The sequence below is a fragment of the Vidua macroura genome, chromosome 9 (genome assembly GCF_024509145.1).
Source record: "Vidua macroura isolate BioBank_ID:100142 chromosome 9, ASM2450914v1, whole genome shotgun sequence".
In the NCBI taxonomy this organism is placed as follows: Eukaryota; Metazoa; Chordata; class Aves; order Passeriformes; family Viduidae; genus Vidua; species Vidua macroura.
The window spans coordinates 14,775,960-14,798,322 of NC_071579.1; the positions used below are offsets into that span (position 1 = coordinate 14,775,960).

A 22,363-nucleotide genomic window follows, 5' to 3' on the forward strand; every position below is an offset into this window, starting at 1 on the left:
GCTAAATAATCTGACTCCCTTGCTCCTATTATTTCTTTACCATTTGCAAGAGTTCAGATACTGTGTCTCATTTCGCAACAAAGTAAGGTGTGAGACCTACAGACTGCACTGCCTCCAGGTTCAGCTGCTTATTCAGATGTTTTTAAAAGTCATGGTATGGCTATAGCTGTTCAGTTTAGAATGCACTGCAGCAACTGTGTATGGCTCATGCTGGTAGATGTGAAGGGTGTTTTCACATATGCTGTACACACTGTTCATTCTAACTGAGGGTAAGAGAAGGCTAACCCTAGTGTAGTTATTTTACTTTTTTCCCTTTACTTCTAATTTTCTATGAATGTGGCCTTTAGCCATCGTTAGGGAATAACTCCTAAAAAGCTTGCAAGCATACATTTTCCAAAGAAAATAAATCATTGATAAAAACTACAGAAAAGGAGCAGTTATATTACAAAATTAATCTACCAGACTTAGAGAAAACAAATTTGAAGGAGCCACCTGCTGTGGAGATGAGGCAGTAATCTCAACAGCAGGAAATAAAGGGAGGGAGGGAGAAAATACAAAAGCACAGACATTAAAAAAGTAATTAAAACACTTATCTCCATCGACATACGTATCAAACAAAAAAAATCAACCACCTAGAAAACATACTCTATGGAATGTCACAACAGGAAGTAACAAAGCTGTCCCCATAAAAAAAAAAAATCTCCAGCAAAATGAGAGAGATTCTTTACAAATACGAGCCTCAAAAGTATTTACTGAAGTGCTAATCACTAATGGACTGACCTTGAGAAAAGCAGAGTACTTGCAGAGTATTTGCAACTTTTCTGAAAGTCTAGATGCCCAGTATGAATCCTTTAAAAATGTAGAGGAAGTTACACTCTAGATAGCAATGGCTGTCTTTCCACGCATGGTGCATGTCATAGCATGAGTTGTACTGGTGTATTTAGCATAATCAGCTCTAAGGCACACTGTATTTGGACTATGCATTTCAATATAGATAATTTCTAAATTGTGCAGTATTGACCCAGGGACAGCAATGTTACCAGTACGGGTGTGGGTGAATGTAGCTTCTAAGAAACAAATATGTAGAGCATATCCCACTGCATACAAGTAGTTCCTGTCATGTCTAGGTAAAACAATGCATTTGACAGTTATGAAAGTTTACGGTTTCAGTGTAATCATTCAAGAAAATAACATATTTAAAACTCATTGTCCAATTTATACATATCGTGGATTGTGCGACATGAAATAAAAGGGCTTTAAATATATAGATTTTGATCTCTAGTTCCCCAGCCCACAAAGGAGACTTGTTCAAGATCAGAGCAATCAGAATTACTAAAGTAGTGCTCATGTGCTTGGATTTTACAGTGTGCCATGTACCTTTGTTGTCACAGTCTAACCATATGGTACCTGTAGCTGCAAGTCTCTGGGCAAGTGTGAAATGTCATCAGATGTGCTACATCTGAAATATCTTTGTATGGGCTCACAAGGAGCAAGTTGGAACACTCAGTGTGTAAAAAGGCAGGGACATGGAACAAAATGGTGTTTTTCTGTTAATTTAAAAGGACCCTTTCAGAAGACAAATGGTGGATGTAGAATTTACCTTCAGAGGGAAATTACCATAGCTCTGTACCTATCTCAGCATATCTTTTTCAAGAAAATGAAAACAAAAAATATTAAAAAACTTTGTTAACAAAAAAAAAATAAAATCAGAAATTGCAATTTCCTCTATAAAATTCACATCAGTCTCTGGCCATCAGCCTTCCATGGCTCCTTTTCCCAGGACACATGAAGGGGCACAGCCTTCTCCTGGTCAGAGGTGCAGAACTGCTGCTGCAGAATCTGTGCTGCCTCCTTGCCAGGCTGTGCTCAAGTTTCTTCTGCTGAGTAGCAGGCTGGGGCTCAGCTTGTCTGGGCTTGGCCTCTTGGATATTATTTCAGAAGATTTGCATTGCCACCAGGGCAGATATGCAGAAAATCAATCCCGTCTTTCTTCTCTCCAGTTTTGTATGGGATTCATGGATTTTTCTCCTCATTCTCAGTAATATCTGACAGTTAAAGCCTTTCCACCCAATCCTAGGATTTCCTCTAATGGAGGCTGTGAAGGACAGGAGAGGAGTTTTCCTTGTAAATGTGATTTTAAAAAGTCTGGTTTAACTCTGAAACAGAAGCATGGAGATGTTAAAGACGTGGAAAGATGTCCTTGCCCTCTAACTTTCTAGCTCCAGATGTGTAAGGCAAGAGAAAATTAAAAAATAGTCCATAAATTGGTGAATGGGGTTTGATGTTTAGCTTCCTTGTTTTAAAAGTTAGAAAAAGGAATATGCATAGCCAGTCAATCACATTTTGTTTATTTTTGATTGAATTTGGATAAATATATGCATGCAATGCAATTACAAAACAAATTTGAATGGTTCAATATAAAAAAAATGTACAAAGTGTCTTCACTTTTAAAAGTAGCTCTTGGTATTTTCAAACACAGATTGCTTTCACCAGCAAAATTCAGTTTTATCACAATTAAAAATGAAAGCAAGAAACCTTTTCAGTGTTTGATGTGAGGAAAATGAGGAAAAAAATGTTCTAGTTAGTTTTGTCCCTGTAGGCTCCTGTATATTTACCCTTCACCTTCAGCTCCATTTTATCTTTTTGTCTGGAGATGTGTTTTTAGTCAGCTGCCAGTGAAAACTACATTTGACCCTTATTGAGGATGAGAGCTTATTTTGTGTGTAGTTGTTAAGATCAGCTGAGAAGTTCATTTGAAACTGCAAATTTGCCCAGCCATGTCAGATTTCAGTAATCCAAAGAGCAAGTTCAGGCTCAGAAGCTGTTGCTGGGGAGAGGGCATTGGATCAAAACAGGAGATAGGTATGCAGTGCCTGTACTTGCTTTAGTTTCCATTTTCAGATCAGGCTCATTGTTAGAGTAGTAGCAGACTTAGCTGATTGATGTGTTGACATGCCTGGATTTATTTGATGCAGCAGCTGAGTGGACTTGGTGCCCTGCTCTGCAAGCCAATCCCTTGCATTGTCTATGCATCACTCTGGTACATTGCCTTGTACATCTGACAAATTTACTCTAATCATTTAGCAATTCATATCTCAACTGGACTTGGGAATTGTGCCTAAATTTTCTGTAAAGGGAAACAATGGACTTGAGACTGTGCACAAAGAAAATTGATATGCATCAGTATTGTGAGAACAGAGAGTACAAGATCTTAACAGGAGGCAGATGATGTTTTTGCTAATACATATGTGCACATATATATTTATATGTATATATAAAGGATATAAAAGGGAGAAGTTAAATTTGTGTTTTCCAAAGCCACTGTTGCAGTGGTTAAGGACTATGGAAAGTATATGGTATGTCATACATGGGAGAGAGGTGCTGAGGAATTGCAAACTGGAGAAAGACTTGTGGGGTTCAAATGAAGGAAAGAAGCAAAGAGAGTAGTGGTGCCTACTGAGAGATAGCTGGAGCACCTGGAGATGGAAGGCAGAGCACAGCAAACCAGAGGGTCAGGAATCAAGATGAATTGCTTTCTGTGCTGCACCTGACCCAGATTGGGACTGTCTAGGTTAGATTTTGCAAAGCTGAACTAGATCTGTCATGCAAGCTGTTATTTTCACAATGTTTCTACTTTCTCTATTCTTAGTAAATGCAGTTTTCCACAGCCCATGAGGCTTCATTGCGTGGTTTGGATATCAGTTGCTTCAGAAGCTTGTTCCCTGGCATCAGCAAGCAAAGCAGCTGAGGCTTCAGGCAGCCCAGGGCTGTGGCTGCAGAAGATGAGGGGCTAAGCACAGCCCTCTGCTTGTAGAAGGGTGTGCAGAGGCCATCCAAACACCAGCAGGGAGCTGCCTTTCTAGTCTGCCTCCTCTTGCTTGCCCTTCAAAAGAGTTGTTCTTCAGTGCAGGGGAAGGAAATAATTGTTATCACTAGATACTGATACAGATTATTTAAAGATGGAAGATGTGGGATAGTGACAGATTGTTTCAGAACATGAAATACCAAATAATAAAAAAATCTATTTAGATACCTTGCAAATGGATTTGGAGAGCAGAGAACTGACTTACTTGGCTTCAACCTAAAAACTAGGGAAAAGACCTTATCTTTTTCTCAGCATTTTTTGTTGGGTGGCTCTTGGCTATGTTGTATTAATGTGTGAATTCCCTTTTTCTAAAGGTTCTCTCTGATTTATCTTCAAAGAGTATTTCTCTTGGTTCATTATTTTGACCTAAATTGTGTCTTTCATAGGTGACTGGGTTTTTTTAAATTTTATTTCTTCTCCGAAACCATTTGCTCAAAACTGCATTTTTCCTCTACAGCTATTTTTTGTTAAGTATTCTCTCTCCCAAGAAGCTGTTGGCTATTTATCAATATTTGATCTCTCTGTAAAGCATACTTCTGTGGGGTGGATGTTTATTATGAAATGGTGTCTCTAAAGTGAATCTTATCTGTTCTTGATCTCTTTCTCTGTCTGCCTCAGTCTGCCTCTTTCTTAGCTTGCCTAGTGGCTTGAAGAAGTACTAAATCTCTCTATTTTAACAAAAATAAATGCAGTAATTGCAATAGCAAATACTGAACAGCAAAAGGAGATGCATCAGAATCCAGCACAATACAATTTCCAGCAGGTACTTAGCAAAGAGCTTCAATCTGTGCGAAGTGTTTATAAGAGAAGTAATTCCCTGCATTTCCCTAAAATGTAAATATCACAAAACGGCTTTCCAGGGAGTTTTCAGCAAAATGAAAATAGTAAAATAAATAGCAGATATTGCCACGTATATTGACTAACTCTTTGGCAGTTATTTGGTCATATTGGCCAGGCTAAACATTATTGAACCCAATGCACTCTTAATCCACTCCTTTTATTTCAGTGATGAAACTGAAAAGGCTAGTGATGAACCTAGACAAAGAACATTGCAACATTTCCTTTATTATACTCTTTATTCAGCCTATGGGAGCTAAAATACTGATGCTGTTAGAGACCAAATAGTTTTCATTAGGAGATGATTAAAGCAGCAAAAAAAAAAAAAAAAAAAAAAGGGAAAAAATATTTTGAGGGTTTATCTTTGAGTTTCAATGGAGGTACATATTAGGTGGAAAGGAAATTATTTTTAATGCAGGCTGCACATCCCACTAATGACAAGAGTATTTCTCCCAAGAGTAAAGTGAGGCCTCTGAGTTGGTTTATAGATATCTCAATAGACATGGTTGCATTACTCTGTCCTCTGCCTGCAGGCAGTAACTGAGAGCTTTTTCTGAGGTACTCTTCTTGCCATAGATGATTTTGCAATATATACATAGAGAAAAATCGATGCCCTTTTAAAAATAGTTTCTTTAATGCATTTTACATATTGTACTTTCAATAGTACTAAGTATTTCTGGCAGCCTCTTAACATATCCATTATTCATTATCTGAAATTTCAGTCTACCCAGAAAGTACAGCATTCAAAGGTCTTGAAGTTCAGGACGTGCTAGTATTTTTGAACTTTGTTTTTCTGAATATCCAACTATAGATCAGTATTGGTTTCAGAGACGAGTGTTCAGCAACTGAGTCATGATTTTTCTTTAGAAATAGAGATCAAATTTCAGGATTTTTTAATTTGCTTTTTGGCTTGTAAGCATTTTTAATTCACTGAAAGTATATTTTGTTTTGCTTCACTAAACCTAATAAATCGAAAAATGTATTTTATTTTTCTAGTATTATAGTATCTTCATTCAGAGTTCTACATGTTCAGAAAACTTCCTTCATATAGGTAACTCACGAAAAAGTACTAAGTTTTCTCATTAGGTAGTTCTGGTCATATGCTGTAATGAGACAGATTTTTGTTGCTTAATTAATAGAAAAAGACCCCAAACCTTCCCTATTTGGAAAAGTGCTCCTCAACGTGCAATTCTGCATTATTGTAGATGCTAAAATTGTATTGTTAGGGTTTTCCTGACCAGTGTGTCTCAAAGAGGAGTAATATTAGTCTGCTGCCACCCGTGCCTGAGAATGGAGGGCTCACAGATTGCTTTGTGTGCTCCTGTTCTTCCTGCTTGCTCTGAGGATGCCTCAGTGCTAGTATGTTTTCTTACAAAAATTGTTGGCATTTACTCCATTTCAGTATGTAATTATTAATTAGCATACTTTTGATAATATTATGAGGTTTTAGATGTAAATATGAAAGTTGAAACTGTTGAAAATACCATGATTGCATTTGCATGAATAAAATTGCTTAACTGGTGTGTCAGCTGGGCTAGCTTTTGGTGCTGTCCAACCATTCACATCAAGATGAGGTGATGTTCTTTGGTAATTGGAAGATGCTTTTTGCTGCTTTCTTTTAACTGAAAGGTATTTGTTGCTATTAATAGTTGTGAAGTGAATCCTTGTCTGTATCCACAGATTCTGTTTAAATATGTGCTTTTGATAACTAGGAAGAAATGTGAGCCAATCAGGACTTCAAGGTTTGAGAAAATAATCAAAAATGGCAAGCAGATGATGGTGTACAAATACTTACAGATCAGACCTACAGCACTGCCATTTGTCCTCCTCCCCTCATTAGTTAAGCTGTTTGTTACTGCCTCATTTGTATTATCTGCTTTTGCACCCTGTTCTCTCTAATCCTTTCCCCTGCATTCGTTTTGTTATGAGTTATACAAGTACACACATTGTTGAGGAACCTGATTTTCAAGTGCTTGTGCTGTTAAACAATCACCAGTTATGTAAGCTGCAGACTACAAATGTGATCATTTGCAATATTATTTTGGAAACATCTAAGGCTTTGTGAAAGTGCTTGTATTGACAATGTTTTTGAGAACATGAGTGTAATTCAAAATATATGTTGGTTGCTAAAATCTCCTGTGTCATTCTTATGTGCCATAAAATATCTATTTCAGGTTTGCCAGAACCAAACAGAGACAGTATATTCCAAGGACTGAGAATGAATCATGGATTCTACACATCTAAAGACTTCTTACCTTTGGTAGCAATGGCAAGTAAACCAGGTGTGTGGTACTATGTTCTTGTTGTAATCCCATTCAATAAGTCATTAGCAGTTATTATTATATCAAACTGTCTGGCTACAAAGCAGCACATCCAGTTACAAAATGCCTTCCACTGAATATGTCTGGGACAGGGTTTTCTCTTGGTGAGTGGCAACCTCAGGAGCATGGTCTACAAAGTTAGTCCCAGAGATTATAAACTGAATAATCATGTATATAAATCTAAATTTATGGCAAATAATTTCCCCTAATAAGTTATATTTGTTATTTTGAATTATAGTAAAAAGATAAGCTTCTTCTCTGTATGAAGTATCTTGATAAAAATAGTATATATAAGATGATTTGAAAAAATCTGATATTAAAAAAGATGTTTCTGACTGACATAAGCAGCTGATTTGTAGATTGTTGATAAATTCTTTTACTTGATCCCAAGTCATATGCTGCAGGTTTTACAGACACATTTAAATCAGCACTGGTTCCTTACCCAATGAACTTACAGTCTAAAACTCAGGACAACAGGAGTATGACAGGAGTTAATAAGAAAGTGCTCAGTTCATAGGCACCAAATGCAATCTTGTTTTATGGTTTCACATCTTTCTTTGAACTCAGAGATGGCTGCATTTGCTCCCTAAGGAGTACAGATGCTTTCAGTGTCCCTGAATATGAACTTGTAAGCCCCAAATATGTGATTTCTGTGCCACATTTCTTCATGATCTAGATTCCCCAGACAAAAACTAAATTAATATAGGGTTTTTTTTTTTTTTTAATTTATTTAGGACAGAGTGTGGTATTTTACATCTGACTTAATATAACTTGTTTTATCTACAAATTGATTTTCATTTCAGCATTCAGAAATTTCTTGTAGCATCATATAGGATTGCCTGCTTAATTAGTAGACTTTTCTTAAACAATTTTGAGGAATATATATTCTGGGGCAGATTATTCTGCTTATAAAAGTGAAGTTTATTACCCCATCTGATGCAAAATATTTCAGAAGTGAAATTCTGCATCACATCTGTCCCATCTCTTTGCTGTTTTCATCAAATGCTTATTTCTGTCTGTTTTCTTAAGCTCAAAGTAATCTTAAATGATTTGGGAGAAAAGGGTGAGCTTTTGGGTTTTCTTTTTGAAGGCAGAAATGTTTAAAAATAAAACAGATTGAGAATATGCAGTGCAATACATTCGTAGATTAACAAAGGAAAAGTAAATTATGCAAAACACAACTCTCTTGAAACAATTTGACTAAAAATACTTTGTAGAACTCTGAGAAGATACGTAGCAGTTGTGTACTGTAAGTCATCTGCCTGCATGAGGCTCTATATACTGTGATCCACATATTTCAAAATATTGCAAAGTACCCCTCTTGATTAGCTAGTATATGTGATAATGTGTTTTTTTTTATATTAAGTCTACAATGGGAAAAAGGATGAACTTGGAAGAACTAACCTTTTCTGATTGACAGTAATAGATAGGTCTTTGGTGTTGTCTGTTAATTAACATGGTCTCTTTTACTTAATTTTCCTAGTGTCTGTCTGTAGCTATAGCCACCTTTTGCTCTTTAAGGCATGGAATTATAAAATAAAATATACACGTACTACATCCTACTCTATCCTCCTTTTTTCACCGTGACAGTTATCTAAATAATAGACATAATAGACTTATTCATGGTAAGATACATATTCTGCCTGCTTATTAATTCTGAATGCCACTTGTTAATACATTTTCCTCCAAAAGGGTTTCCTCTTGCAAATACATAGCTGTGAATTTACCTCAGGAGTGTGTTCCCAAGAGCAAAGCAGGCTGCTCTGACTGATGCCTTCTGGACTCACACTCTAATGGCACTCTGAGCTGCCAGCCCCCTGCTTCACTTGTGCTTTTTCCACTGCTCAATTTGTATGGAGTATTAAGTTCACTAAAATAAATGAGAAAAGTTTAGAGAGAATTTTAGAGTAAGAATCCTATTAAATAAAGAGTAAATGTGACACCACATACATGGGCGGGGGGGAATTTATAGCATTTGTCATTTGCATTTGCAAAATACATTCATTAAGCATTTTTCAAGTGGAAAGAGAATAGGTGTATTAGGATGTTGTTTCCCACTCTGTTTATATGTCTAAATGAAAAGGATTGTTTACTTCAGTAATACTTGTGTTCCACAATTCCGTGGGAAAATCTGCTACAGTAGGATACTTGAGTTAAAGTACAGTAGGTAAATAGAGAGCTTAGTGCCTCCTGACTGGAACTGTCCTGGACTCAGTGAGAATATAGCTTTTTATTTTTTATGTCAATATTTTTCAACCATTTGTCTAATCAACAGTTAGTTGTTATGATGATGTTATGATGTTATGATGTTATGTATCACTTAAACATGTGATAAAAGTGCAGTCTCATCCAGGGAACAGATGCAGTGCAGTTTTACTTACCTATTTCTTGTTTAATTGAATCATTAAATACAAGCTGTAGATGATAAACACATAATGTTGTCATTTTCTCCATGTAACATTTTACAAATTATTTATAGAAAACTACTGTAGATTAAACATTTTCTTCCAGTAGAAGAGCTAGGAATTACTGTAACAATATTCTTTTCCTTCATGTTCATCTGATGAATAGCCTCAGAGAACCGTGTCACCACCAGAACAGTGTCAGTGCATTATAGAAATCTGAGGGGACTGATGTTGGTATGCTATTACACAGAACTGTAACTAATAACAACAGGTCATCCTTTTTTGTTGTTGTTTTGTTCTGTTTTGTTTCGTTGTTGTTTTGGTTTTTTTTTTATTTTTATTTTTTTTTTTAGCTGGGAGGATAATGAATCTGATGAGAGAGAAACTTACTTTTTGAATAAAAAGATCTCACAATTCTAGTTTCAATCTGACACGACCCAGAATCCTACAAACATGTTGTCACTTGAATTCTTTCTCAATAGAAAGATGCAGCTGCTTAGAGTACTGACTATGAAATTATGTATATGAGCATATCTTAAAAGGGGGAATAAAACTGTCTTTCAGTGGAGCAGAATAATTTGATAGTGACACTCCATGCTTGGAAACTGTAAGATGCAATTTTACACTGCTTCGAGTACACGTACCTTTTGAGCTGTCATGCAGAAATGGTTTCTCTGCTTGAAAATGGGGTTTTCCTTTTATCTTTCAGGGATGTGTGCCTGTCACTCTCCGTTGCCACCAATACATGGAACTGTGATTGTACTCGGGGCAGGAGACACTGCTTTTGACTGTGCAACATCTGCTCTGCGCTGCGGAGCTCGTCGCGTGTTCGTGGTCTTCAGGAAGGGATTCACTCACATCAGGGCTGTCCCAGAAGAGGTAAAATACAATAGCAGCATTGCTGAGAAGGCATCTTAGGTATTTCTCTGTGGCCTGAAAGCATGCTACAGGTACTTAGCAGACATCTGCTAAAGGTTTTGTTTATAAAATTGTTCTTAAAATGTATGAATGTTTATTAAAGATCTGAGGCTCACTTTGTATACTCTGTATTTACAAATTACAGAGTTATTTACAAAATTATACAGAGTATACTTTGTATACTCTGTATAATTTTCTACTGTTGTATGTTTCCTGACAAGGCAGAGAGATGTATTTGTAAGGAGGGGATAGAATTTCTTGTAAGTTAGGAAATGAACTAAAATTTTCAATGTTGGAATCAAACAGCCATTAGAGTATTGTAGCTAGCTCTTCAGATCATGGTTAGATTCTATAATGATACCTTCTGGCTGTTGTTTAAGGAACCTCAGTGATTTTGACATTGCCTTGTGAGCCTATAAAAGGCTTTCTTTCTTACCTTTCCTTCCTTTCTGGTGAGAAAATGACTTACAGTGATTTTGGCTTTGAATCACTGCCAATGATAGTGAAGCAATGCTATTCATCACATATTTCAGCATTCTATTTGGTTTTTAATTTGGCTTTGTACTTTGGCATTTATTAGGTCATCTGCACATTTTGAAATTATTCTGCTTCCTTAATTTATATGTACTACAGGAGGTTTTTTCCAGATTTTTTTTTTTTCTTATTTTGGTGGTCTTTTTCTGTTTTCACTTATTTGGTACATTACACTTTTATGTACTTGAGACTAGTACACCATCTAATGCATCTTTATCATGAGATTTCTGGTAGTTTGGTTGTCTGTTTCAAGAATGTAGGCACCTTAGATCTTCCAGAAGGGAACTGGTGCAAAGAAAGTAATAGAGGGTTTCTTGGTGCATGATTTACCTATGTTGCTCTTCAGTCAAGAGTTCTAGACACAATGAGATTACTGAAGCCATTGCACAGCCTCATGTGCTATTCAGATTCTTACTATAATCTGAACCAAAATCTTCCATAGGAGCCTGGGTAAATTTCTAAAAGTTGTCAATTTTTGTACTCATTCAATCATGCAGTGAGCCCTGAAAAAAGTAAAATAAAAGTATCTTCATTTAGTAATGGCCATGATAGAATCATGTCAGGTGGGATATTACATATTCAAAAAAGTTGTGTAAATAGAGACAGTCAAATTCTGAAGACGATTGACTTAAGCAGTTTTACCACAGCAGAGATTCAGAAGATCTTAAGTCTGGATTGTCACTGAGAAAACTGTTGCTTGTACATGGTAGTCAACATTTAATAAAATCTTAAAATCATAGTAAACACAAATCAGGGCATGGAGTAAGTTAATACTAGGCCACTTCTTAAAAGACACAGATATTTATGTAAGTGAAATCTTTTGCCCTCAAAGAAGTTAAACGTATTCAAAGTAATGAAAACATAAAATACATAGGCAAAATATTTGCCTTGAAAGTTTACTTACTGCCACTGCCTGATTTGATAGCACGAGAGGCTCTGAAGCTGACAGTAAGATGACTGTCTGCATACTGGACACGGCTGATGTCTGCTATAGTAGAATCCATGGTAACATCTTGAGTCAAAAATGTTTCCTGGTTGGTTCATTTGGGGTTTTTTCCCCATGAAAATGCAGCATGTTAAAGTTATATATTTTATTACATCTACTCCACAGATGGAACTTGCAAAAGAAGAGAAGTGTGAATTTCTGCCTTTCCTCTCTCCTCGGAAAGTTGTTCTCAAAGGTGGACAAATTGTTGCTATGGAATTTGTTCGAACTGAACAAGATAGCGATGGGAACTGGAAAGAAGATGAGGATCAGGTTGTCCGTCTGAAAGCCAACGTGGTCATCAGTGCCTTTGGCTCCATCTTAAGTGACATTAAAGGTAACCCTGACTAATGCAAATACAGATTGTTCTTTTAGCTGCATGTCCTGTCCTTTAACAGTTTTGTGAAATGGCTCTTCTGGAGGTTACTCAGCTTGTGACTGCTGGTCCTCTTACAGGAGTTTGTCCTTCAGGTACACCTTTTAGAAAAAGACTCGGGGGTCTGGTAACTAAGCAGTTCTCTGCATATTGCTGTATTGAGCTGGAACTCAGCATTGAAGTTCAGTTCCTCAGCATATATTTTCCTTCTCAGTGCAAGTGGGATCTCAAAGAAACTCTTGGGAATTTCTTCTGGTCTCATTAATTAACTCTAGAGAAACTCATTATGTTACATCTTTAAGCTGAACTGATCTGATCTCTGAAATATCTTTTTTTTTTTTTTTTTAACTTTGCAAATTAAACAGTCATTAAAACATTCATTATTCTGGTTCACCTGGTCTGGGTATTACTTATTTCTTGTGTATATACAAGAGAACTGAGACTTCTCTCTTACACAATATTTCTTAGTTGCACTTTACAAGGTTTAGTCTTAAAAATTAGCAATTACTTAATTCTGTATTAAAGATACAGAAATTGGTACATTGATGACATTTCAGAGATTGGATGAATTGTCTCCATTTAGCAGAGAGATGAACATGAATACAGTCAAGAACATGGGAACTGAGCAGTGTTTAGACTGTTCTCCTCTGACACTAGGTTAGATTTTAGGAGTTCAGGCACATACATTGAATGTGCCTCAGAATAAAAACACTGACTCAGCAGAAGACACATTGATATAATGAGAAGGTCTTTGGCTTGGAGACAGTCATCCAGGTTAGCAGATTCTGAAAGCCTTGGTGAACAATGTGCCTGCCTCTCCAGGGCATGGTCATGCCAGCCAATTAACCATGACTTGTTGCCATGGTCCTTTGGGTATAAATGCTCTGACAGAGGACTTGGCAAGTGCTTCAGATTGCACAAGACCAGGAAATTTGGTATTCAGAATTTCTCAGCATAATGTACTTTTGTGAATCTTTGCAATCAAGTAAAATGGTAAATCCTCAGTGACGTTAGCAGGCTCTAAACCTGAATGATGTACTCAGCACTGCCTGCTCAACATCCAGTTGTAGAGAATGGTAAACCACCCTGCAACCATGAGAAGACTCTAAATCCTCTCATACAGTAAAAAGAAGGATCAGCCTGGTATTTTGAGGAACATGTGAAGTGAATATCAGGAGCATTCCTATCTTGTATGTGCTACTAATGCTTTGGGGAGTTTCTTGCATCCTAGGCTGTTTCTAGACAGTGACTGCTCCCAGCTCATTACTCAGGGCTACCTGCTGACCTGCTGCTGCCTCCTGCTCTACAGGGCACAGGAGAGAACAGACTGCCATTCATCTTGGAGCTCTATTGCTGTGGAAAGACTGGCATTTGTGTGGGTCATATATTAGGGTTCAGTCTAACCTCCAGGACACAACAAGAAGAAAATTTAAGGGTTTTTTTAAAGAGATTCATTAACTACTCTAATGGTGGTGTTGATCAACTGAGAATTTTGGCAAATTTTGTTGGTTTTGTGAGTAATTTTGCTTTTAAAACCCTGTGTTTAGGTTTTTTGGAATGGTTTCTAGAATCTCATGTGGTAAATCAATATTAACCTATTCAATCGATATATTTTGTTGTGATTCATAGACTCCATGATACAGGAGTGATTCTGTTTTCTCCCACGTTAAAAATTATCTCAATTAAAAGATTGAACTTACTGTGCTAAGCAGCCAGTAAGTACTGTGCCATAGTACTGTGCCAGTCTTGTATTTCCTAGGGCACATTCACAGTCTAAATTAATTGTTGAGAGGTTTTTAAATAGGAACATAAAATGGGAGGGGAATAGTCATGCAGTGAGCTGATCATGAGAGAATAAAGTAATTTACTTTGGGGGTGAGCAAAACACCTCAGTTTCATGCTGTATTTTGGGTGAAACTGCTGTTAGAAGAGCAATCAATAAAAAGGAAAACTGCAAGTCATTTGTTTTGGATGTTGTGAAAGTGAAAAGAAACTAAGACTTGAGTGCATAAGGTACTTATTTTGAGCATATACTTTCAGTTGCTTTTATGTCTTTTTTTTTTTAACTGTCTTAATGAAAGTCAAATTTACTTTTCACCATTGAGCTGGATTACAACCAAAACTCCAGATTACTTCAGTGTACATAACAAAAATAAATGAAAAAAAAACAACCAAAAAAACGCTGAAACATTTCTTAGTATTTTGTTGTGGTGTTTTGTTTTTGTGGTTGATTGGTTTTTCTAAATGAAGTACACTTCTGTATTGAAGAGATGAAAATATTCAGGTATTCCCCATCTAAAGATGAAGATGAAAATACTTGAGGTACTCAAAACTGGACAATGCCATGAGCAAACTGATTGGACTTGGAACTTGATATAACTTTGAAGGGAATGGAATAGACAACCTCCAGAGGGCCCTTCTGGTCTCAATTATTCTGTGACTGTGTGACTCAGGTGCAGGTTGAATAAACATGTTAATTGCTGTTCATACAAAGACCTCTATCAATTGACCTAATTCATAAGGCACCTCGGGGAACTGCAAATGCAGTATTGGTATGGGCTAATATAGCAGGCTATATCCTATAAAATCTGGTTCTACTGATAAAAGAATAAAGAAAATACTGTCAAAACCAGAGAGATTAAAATTAGACTTAGTGCCAGTTCAACAAAGTGTTCAGGGCAGCCTTGATGCTCATGTTAGAAAGTTTTGTAAGAAGCCATAAGTGTGTGGGTGACTGAGCAGAAATAGCTCATAGGTTAGAAGGTTTTTTCTAGTCTATTATCCTCAACAAGATGTTTCCTATTCTTGCATGGTAACTATTAAATTTGCAACTGAGATTCCATGCATTCACAATAGGTATTTAGTCTTTTTTGTTTTGTTAAAATAAAATGCTGATGGTGTTTTTGAGCAACAGTTGTAGTGGATATTCATCCTCCCATTGGGAATCATATAAATGCATCACTTACTTAAAAAAAAAATTACTCCTAGTTCCATTTTGTGCTCCTGGAGTTGCTTATAGTTGAAACAGGTTGCCTTCTAGACTGTTTCAAGAAGGTTACTATTTTACTAAAACTAGTAAAAAAAACAGCCCAACAAATTGTTCAAATACAGCTACTGCAGATGGAGTAAGAAAAATGTTTTGCTTCTTCTTGAAGAAAAATTTTTTTGCAAGTACAAGCTGCTTTATTTTAACTGCAAACCCTACCAGAGCCTTTAAGCCATTGTAACTGACCCAGAAAAATAAAGAGCTGTGAGAGGAATTTTGTACTTTTCCTTTGGCTATTGCTTTTTTCCTTAATTTTTTATTTTTGAGGCTTACAATGTGCTAGTGAATTACTGAAATATCTTCTGTCACCATTCCTAATTGCAGCTACTCAACATATACGCTTGCAGTTCTGTGTGCTCCCTCACACTGTGTTCAGTCTCTACCTCCTACTTAACACCAAATCCCATTGGTTTTAAAGTCTGAACTTTGAATAACCCTTTTCTAATCCTTCTGATAAGCAAAGGGAACAATTCTTTAGGACTGCAAAATTTGCTAACAAATGCCCTTGTTCGGCTATATCTTCTTGAATTTCAATGAGAACCATGGAGAAAGTATGGAAAATAGTGCTGAAAATGCACTACAAAATTCAGTGCAGAGCAAAAGACTAAGCCAGGATAGGGGGCTGGCAACCTAAGTTTAGTTTGACACTCTGTTTAGCAGGCAGTAGTGAAGAGGAAGAATTCACATGTAACCAGAATTCACATGTAACATGAATCTTAGCATGATAATAATGTCTGTTTTATTTGCTTGGAACAGCAAAAAAGAGAAGTAGTAAGTTATTTGTGAACCAAAATATGTTTTATGAAATGTTGGTAGTACCTAGGCGTTGCATCACTGACTGAAGGGCAAAACTTTATTTCATAATTCCAGGAATCAGTCACAACTTTCAGATATTTTGCTTTTACTTTTAGTACAACTGTCATCTTTCTTGGAAACTGTAGCAGTAAACCCCAGGCTTACTACTCCCCTAGAATAGTTTAACATACAGTAAAGATAAGTTTTCCCACATTGTTTACAATTTTATACTTTAAGCCACTCACAGTTAATTTTTATGTCTACAGTTTGAGAGGCATTTGCTAGGGAACAAAGGAAAAGAAGTTTGCAGAGCTCTGACCTCATAAGTGAAAAAGATTTTAGTTTTCATTTGATCAAATATAGAACTCCAAATGGCGCAGAAACCAGGAGTTCTGGAACGTGGAAGGACTGTTGAGTTTTCTTCATAGAGCCTGCTCAGACAACTGGGTAACTTTGACCTCAGAGCACTGAAGCCTTGACTATCTAATGAAAGAGTAGAGGGGAAGAGGGGAGGCTGTGATACCCCAGCTGGGAATGCCCTGGCATCTGCCTGCTAGCACAAAATCTGCCTTGCACCAGCAGGCTTTGAGGCACCAGATTTGTAAAAAAATTGTTATATAAAACTGAAATTTATATATGTTCAAAAGATTCCTGATGAAATAGCTAGGAGTTTTCCTGCTGAGTCATTTGGAATAGGATTTTTCTCCATAAATAGGTTTACTGAACGAGTTTGGGCGCAGCAGTTCCATGCTCTGAAATCATTACCCATTCCCAATATCAAAAAGTGGCTTCATGATGATTTCTAAAGCCCTGTTTACTGAGGGAAGAAATTCTGCTCTTTGAGTTGATGCACATCAGACACTTCTGCTTGCTGGTGACAGAAATTAAAATCAGTAGCAGCCTGCAGCAGGACCCTGTCCCACTGTAACTGGACCCAACTTTATCCAGTCAAACCACTTTTTAATCCTGTTCAGGACAGTAGTGGGGTAGAGAATGTTGGAAGCATGATTGCGCCTTTCTTTATTTGCTGGGCATTTAGATTAGGCAGTGTCAGCAGTTAATCTGTTAGTACATGTGACAGCTGTAGTAATGCATTTCAGATTAAGAAAGTTACTGTATATTTCTATTTTTCAGAAGTAACGCTACTATTCACTTTAAAGGAATTCTGTAAGATGGATATCAAAAATAACATTAATGAGCTACTAAAGCTAAAATTATAGGAACTTACCAAATTGGTTAAACATAAAAACCATTAAACTGTTTATTGAAGCTTCACAGATATACTGCAGCTAATGAGCATTTCTGCTATTTAAATAAGCCCAAATTGAACACACATTACATAGATGCATAATTAGTCATGGCAGTCACACAGAGACTCACTTTTAAAGCTTTATTTGAGGAATCTTCTCCATTTGATTTGTTTTGTTAATTAAAATATTTTTTCTGTATTCACTTATATTTTAATATTGTTTTTGCAAATGCTATAATTTGCTGCTGTGTTTCCATTTCTGTTTGTTTGCTCTGTGAATATAGTGAATATGGAAAATATATTCAGCACTGTCCTTTTGTTTGGTGTTATTTGTGTTAGCATCACTTGATAGCAGTAGAATAATTAAATTGTGTGTTATCTTTCATCCAGAAGGATCTTTTCAAATGATATATAATATCTCACTAGGCTGGGGAGGAGATTGCAGCACAAACACAGGACTGTAGTTTGAATTTTCAAGAGAAAAGATATGTTTGTTTTAAACTTTGAAGACTGAAACTGAGAGGGTGAAGGTTTTTAAAGGTACTCTTTACCTCTGTCCCAAATCTTGCACCAAACACTAAATGTCTGGTTTGCTTGTTGTTCAGTGTCAAACACCAATTCAGAGAACCAATAGTTCAAGCTCACATTTGGCTCTTGGGCTCTCTCTCACCCTTGCAGGGGCAGAGAAGAGACTTTGCTTTCTGAAGACAAAAGTTCTCCCCTGATTTGTGCAGGAGGTCTGGGAGGTGCTCCCTTCAGCCTCCCAGCTGCACCAGGTGTCAGATCCAAATTGTGAGGATTTTAGGAGCTCTTACATAAAATGCTTTTGAACCGTGCCCTTTTTTTATATAACCTAAATCTTGGAGATTATAACAAAGAAATAAATAGCAGTTGGATACTATGTCAACCTTGCCACCAGGGAAATGTTCTTTCTCGATTTTAAAAATACTGACCAGGCAGACAAATCCTCAGGCCTGGAGAGATGTTTCTGATGAAGATATGTTGGGCATTCTTCACTCACAAAAAGCTTTTGGTATAATTATGTCCAGACAGCTATTCTAGAACAAAGCAATTCAAAGAGATTTGAGAAATGTAATAGATACAGGATAACAGAAGTAATACCCTATTTTTCCAGAAGATGAAATAAGTAGTCAGAACTCCCAGTTTTACATAATTACTTTTGAAAAACTACATTTTCGACAGCATGTTGTCCTCAGACACATTTACTGTGGTTCAGTCCTGTCTCAGACAGAAGTCATCTATTAAATCCCCACTACCAAATCCTGCAGTACCAAGTTTTCCTCTGTTTTTTTCAAAGCATGTTTTTACAAGCCTGTACATATTTAACTTGTGAGAGCCGTCTAGACCACAAGCTGAGATGGTACCACTGCATGCAATAAGTTATCCTATATATGACAAATATAAGATGATCAAAAGCTTTCTTGAAGTACAGACAGTCTGAGGCACAAAGAGGAAGTTAATGTATTGATTTCTGAAGGATTTTTGATAAAACTGCTATCAGCCAACTCTTTCCTTAAAAAAAAAAAAAAACAACACACAAACAGAAAAAGCCCAAACCCAAACAAACCAGACCCTTTATTTTCCAGATGAAAAATGTCTCAGTCTGAAGGTTATGTTCTGTGTGATCTTTCAGTAATTTAGATATTTTTACAGGAAATAATTTCTTAAGTTTTTGAGTTTGTTGCTACCCAAATATTATTTTTGTCAACTTAAGCCACATGTATATGCCAGGTAGGAGAGACTGTGCAGGCAATAGGTCTTGCAGATAGATTAAATACTTCTGGTAGAAAATCTGCTTCAGGCTTTCAGCTTAGAACTGTCTTCTCTGACTCAGGCTTCTGAACAAGTTGCAAAAAATCCTTTGAATTTGAGTTCTCTGGATCTGTTTGTAAATGCCAAGGTTGAGGAGGAGAGTGTAGGTGGGATAAATAGGTGACAATGTTTGCGCCTTGTTTCCTGTTTAATTATTTTGCCCCTGATTATACATATCCTCCACTTTGAAATACACTTCTAATATATAATTTGGAGGTGAAAGGAGACACAGAGCCTTGGATGAAAATCCCATCACTGTGATGTGTGGGAAAGCTGTGTTTGAAGCTTGCTCTGTACTGAGGTGTGTGCTGGGACAATACCATGACTTTGCCCTTTGTGTTGGAGAAGTCTTCATCTTAAACTGACAGGTTTCTCTTTTACATTTATGACAGTACAACTACATCAGTTTAATTGACCTTGGCAATCTGCATCTGCCAGTGGTATGTCCCTGAGGGACATTGCAATTTTAAACTGCATTTTATTGCAGCGTGTTCAGTTACTGCAGACAAAGCTATATAACCCCCCCCTATTTTGATGGATGCCATCAAAATTTGCTAAAACTATTTATTGAAAAGATTATTCTCTTAATGAAGTTACTTTGAAATGCCTTGTGAATATAGTAATTTAAAATATATTAATAGAATGTTCTTCTGAGCATTAAAATATTAATAGAATATTCTTCTGTATTTAATGACATTATATAATGCCATGCAGTATAATTTTTTTTTTTATTTTCAAATCTACATTACTTGGAGGACAATAATATTTCATGTGTAAAATGACTATATGTGCTGTTTTCTAGCAGCATGAAAAAGATTAAGATCTCTTAATACATGCTCTAAAAAAATTCAGGAATTGTAGTGAAAAGATACAAAATACACTGTCTTTTTCTAACCATTTAATTTTGATTGTGGTTTTATGGTTTTATTCTTAATATGTATAACAAATTTTGAAGTGAGCCTTTCTTCCAGGATGTTCTGAGTTTGAATATTAAGTCAAGATGACTTTGGCTTTAATGAGAGATATCTTCCTCAACATGAAATTTTCTTATTGTTATCAGCATATATTTGACAGATTTTAGCAACAGTTTTTTCTTTCTTTTATTAACGTATTTGTCATTTATTTAATTACAGTCAGAGAGGCCATGGCACCTATCAAGTTTAACAGATGGGGTCTCCCTGAAATAGACCCAGAAACGATGCAGACAAGTGAGCCCTGGCTGTTTGCAGGGGGTGACGTTGGTGGTCTTGCCAACACTACAGTGGAATCTGTGAATGATGGCAAGCAAGCTTCCTGGTACATGCACAGATATATCCAGGTAACTTCTTCAAAAGCATTTTTATCTTTCCCAGCTCGACCTGCTTTTCGATGCTTCAAGAAATATTTTCATTTTGGTTGTGATTCATTATGCAAATTTTGAGAAATAATACCTAGATTATCTGGTGATTAGAACATTACATATTCATTCATCTTGGATCACATATTAGAGTTTGGGTAGATGAACTCAGCTTTCTTACATTTTCTTAACACTAAAATTCAAGCAACATTTTCTTGGCCCCAGCTCTGAATTCCACTCAAGGGTAGTAAGCCTCCCTGCACAACAGGCACTGCGAGCAGAAGCCCTAATTGGGTAATTGGGGAAAAGCAGTGAGCCCCTAAGTATTAAAAAATAAAGTCTTCCAGTAGTGCACAAAGTAAAAATTAACTACTGCCAATGTTGTTACCTGGGGAAGACATTTTTAGTTTACTAATAGTTTACAGAATGCTCAGGTTATCTACACTGGAACCCAAGCTTGCTCTGATGAGACTGATAAACTGGATACAAGAGCTTGACAGAAACTAAACATTAAATGCACAGAGGCAAATAATGCAAAGGAGAATTTACCTGAGAAATGTAATACGTACAGACTTGAAAAACCTGGTAACCGCATGTCTCCCTTTGGTTCTCCTTGCATGTTGCTGACTCTGCCCTAATTTTTCTAGTAGATGAGCACAAAGTCTAGAGGAGCTGAATAGAAACCTCCTGAGACAGAGACATAGCCTGGAGAACCAACTGACAAAAAGTGTGTTCGTAGTGCAGGGAACTTTTAAGAGACATGATACATGATTCATTCTCCCACATAAAGAGATTTGAACAACTGAAGTTGGGACTGTAACAGCTCAATGTCTTTCTCCCCCATCCATCTGCTCAAAGCCTCTCTGATTGCATGTTTGTGCAATTTCATGCTGTTGGGGTCTGATTTCACTTCCTAAAAATACTTCAACTGAAAGCTTGTTGTTAGTATCTGTGCATATTTTTTCGCACTTGTTCTAAAGCACTGTTTGTGTCCTGCCTTCTTAGACCCTATGAAAATGCTGAGTGTGAAATATCTTTAATCCCTGACCTGCTTGCTTAATTTCTCAATGCACAGTGATTTTGGTAACTGTGGTAGAGGAGAGAAAAGGATCTCTTCCTTTTTGTCTCCTTATTCAACCTCTTAGAAATACAGGCAACCCTCCCTTAGCATGTTGCTTCCTCCACAAAGCTTTTTTTTTATTTTTTCCCCTCTGGAATGTATTTAATACTTTGGAAAAAAATCTGAATAGTCATGGCTTGAGAATTAGAATTTTAAATCAAGCAGACTTGTGATATTAGAGCATTTCTGTTACCCTTTGCAGGTTTCAAGGCAGCTTATTCAACCTTACAGTCTCACCAGGAAGCTAATGGGAAAGCCTTACGGCAATCTTCACAGGAAAGTTTCCAAATGTCAAGTGTCACCTTTCCAGCTGTTAGATGAATGGGTTGCCCAAGGGCATTTATTTGGATGTGCAGCCCTTGTAAAATCTGGTTGCTGTGGTGCAAAATGCTGTAATTTGGCAATTTACTTCACCAGTGTTTGGAGCTGGTAGAAATTTTAGTGACTGGAGGAGTTTGTTTTTGAAGAAGTTGTTTAGAAAAGGATAAGAGAAGGATTGTATTACCCTGCCGTTTATAGGGACAGGTGTGTGCACGTGTGCCTGCCTTTGTGCCCGTGTGTGCGCGTGCACTCCGTTCACAGCTGAGCTGTATTCTGGAAACTTCCAAAAGCAAATGAAAAAATACCCTTGCACACCACCTTACTTTCTGCTGTGAGATTCTAAAGCAGGCAAATATCCCGAATGTCTGAATCAAGTACACATTAAATTTTAAATAAATGCATTGATACTGTCTATGTTTCAG

General features: G+C 36.7%; 1 protein-coding gene across 1 annotated transcript in view; it reads left to right on the forward strand.

Annotated features, from left to right (window-relative positions):
• DPYD (dihydropyrimidine dehydrogenase) overlaps positions 1 to 22,363 on the forward strand; it is a 339,310-nt gene that overhangs the window by 148,886 nt on the left and 168,061 nt on the right. The window contains exons 9-12 of the mRNA XM_053985511.1: positions 6,877 to 6,984; positions 10,138 to 10,307; positions 11,992 to 12,202; positions 20,298 to 20,482. Coding sequence (XP_053841486.1) covers positions 6,877 to 6,984; positions 10,138 to 10,307; positions 11,992 to 12,202; positions 20,298 to 20,482 — 674 coding nt within the window. The remainder of the gene's footprint in view (positions 1 to 6,876; positions 6,985 to 10,137; positions 10,308 to 11,991; positions 12,203 to 20,297; positions 20,483 to 22,363) is intronic.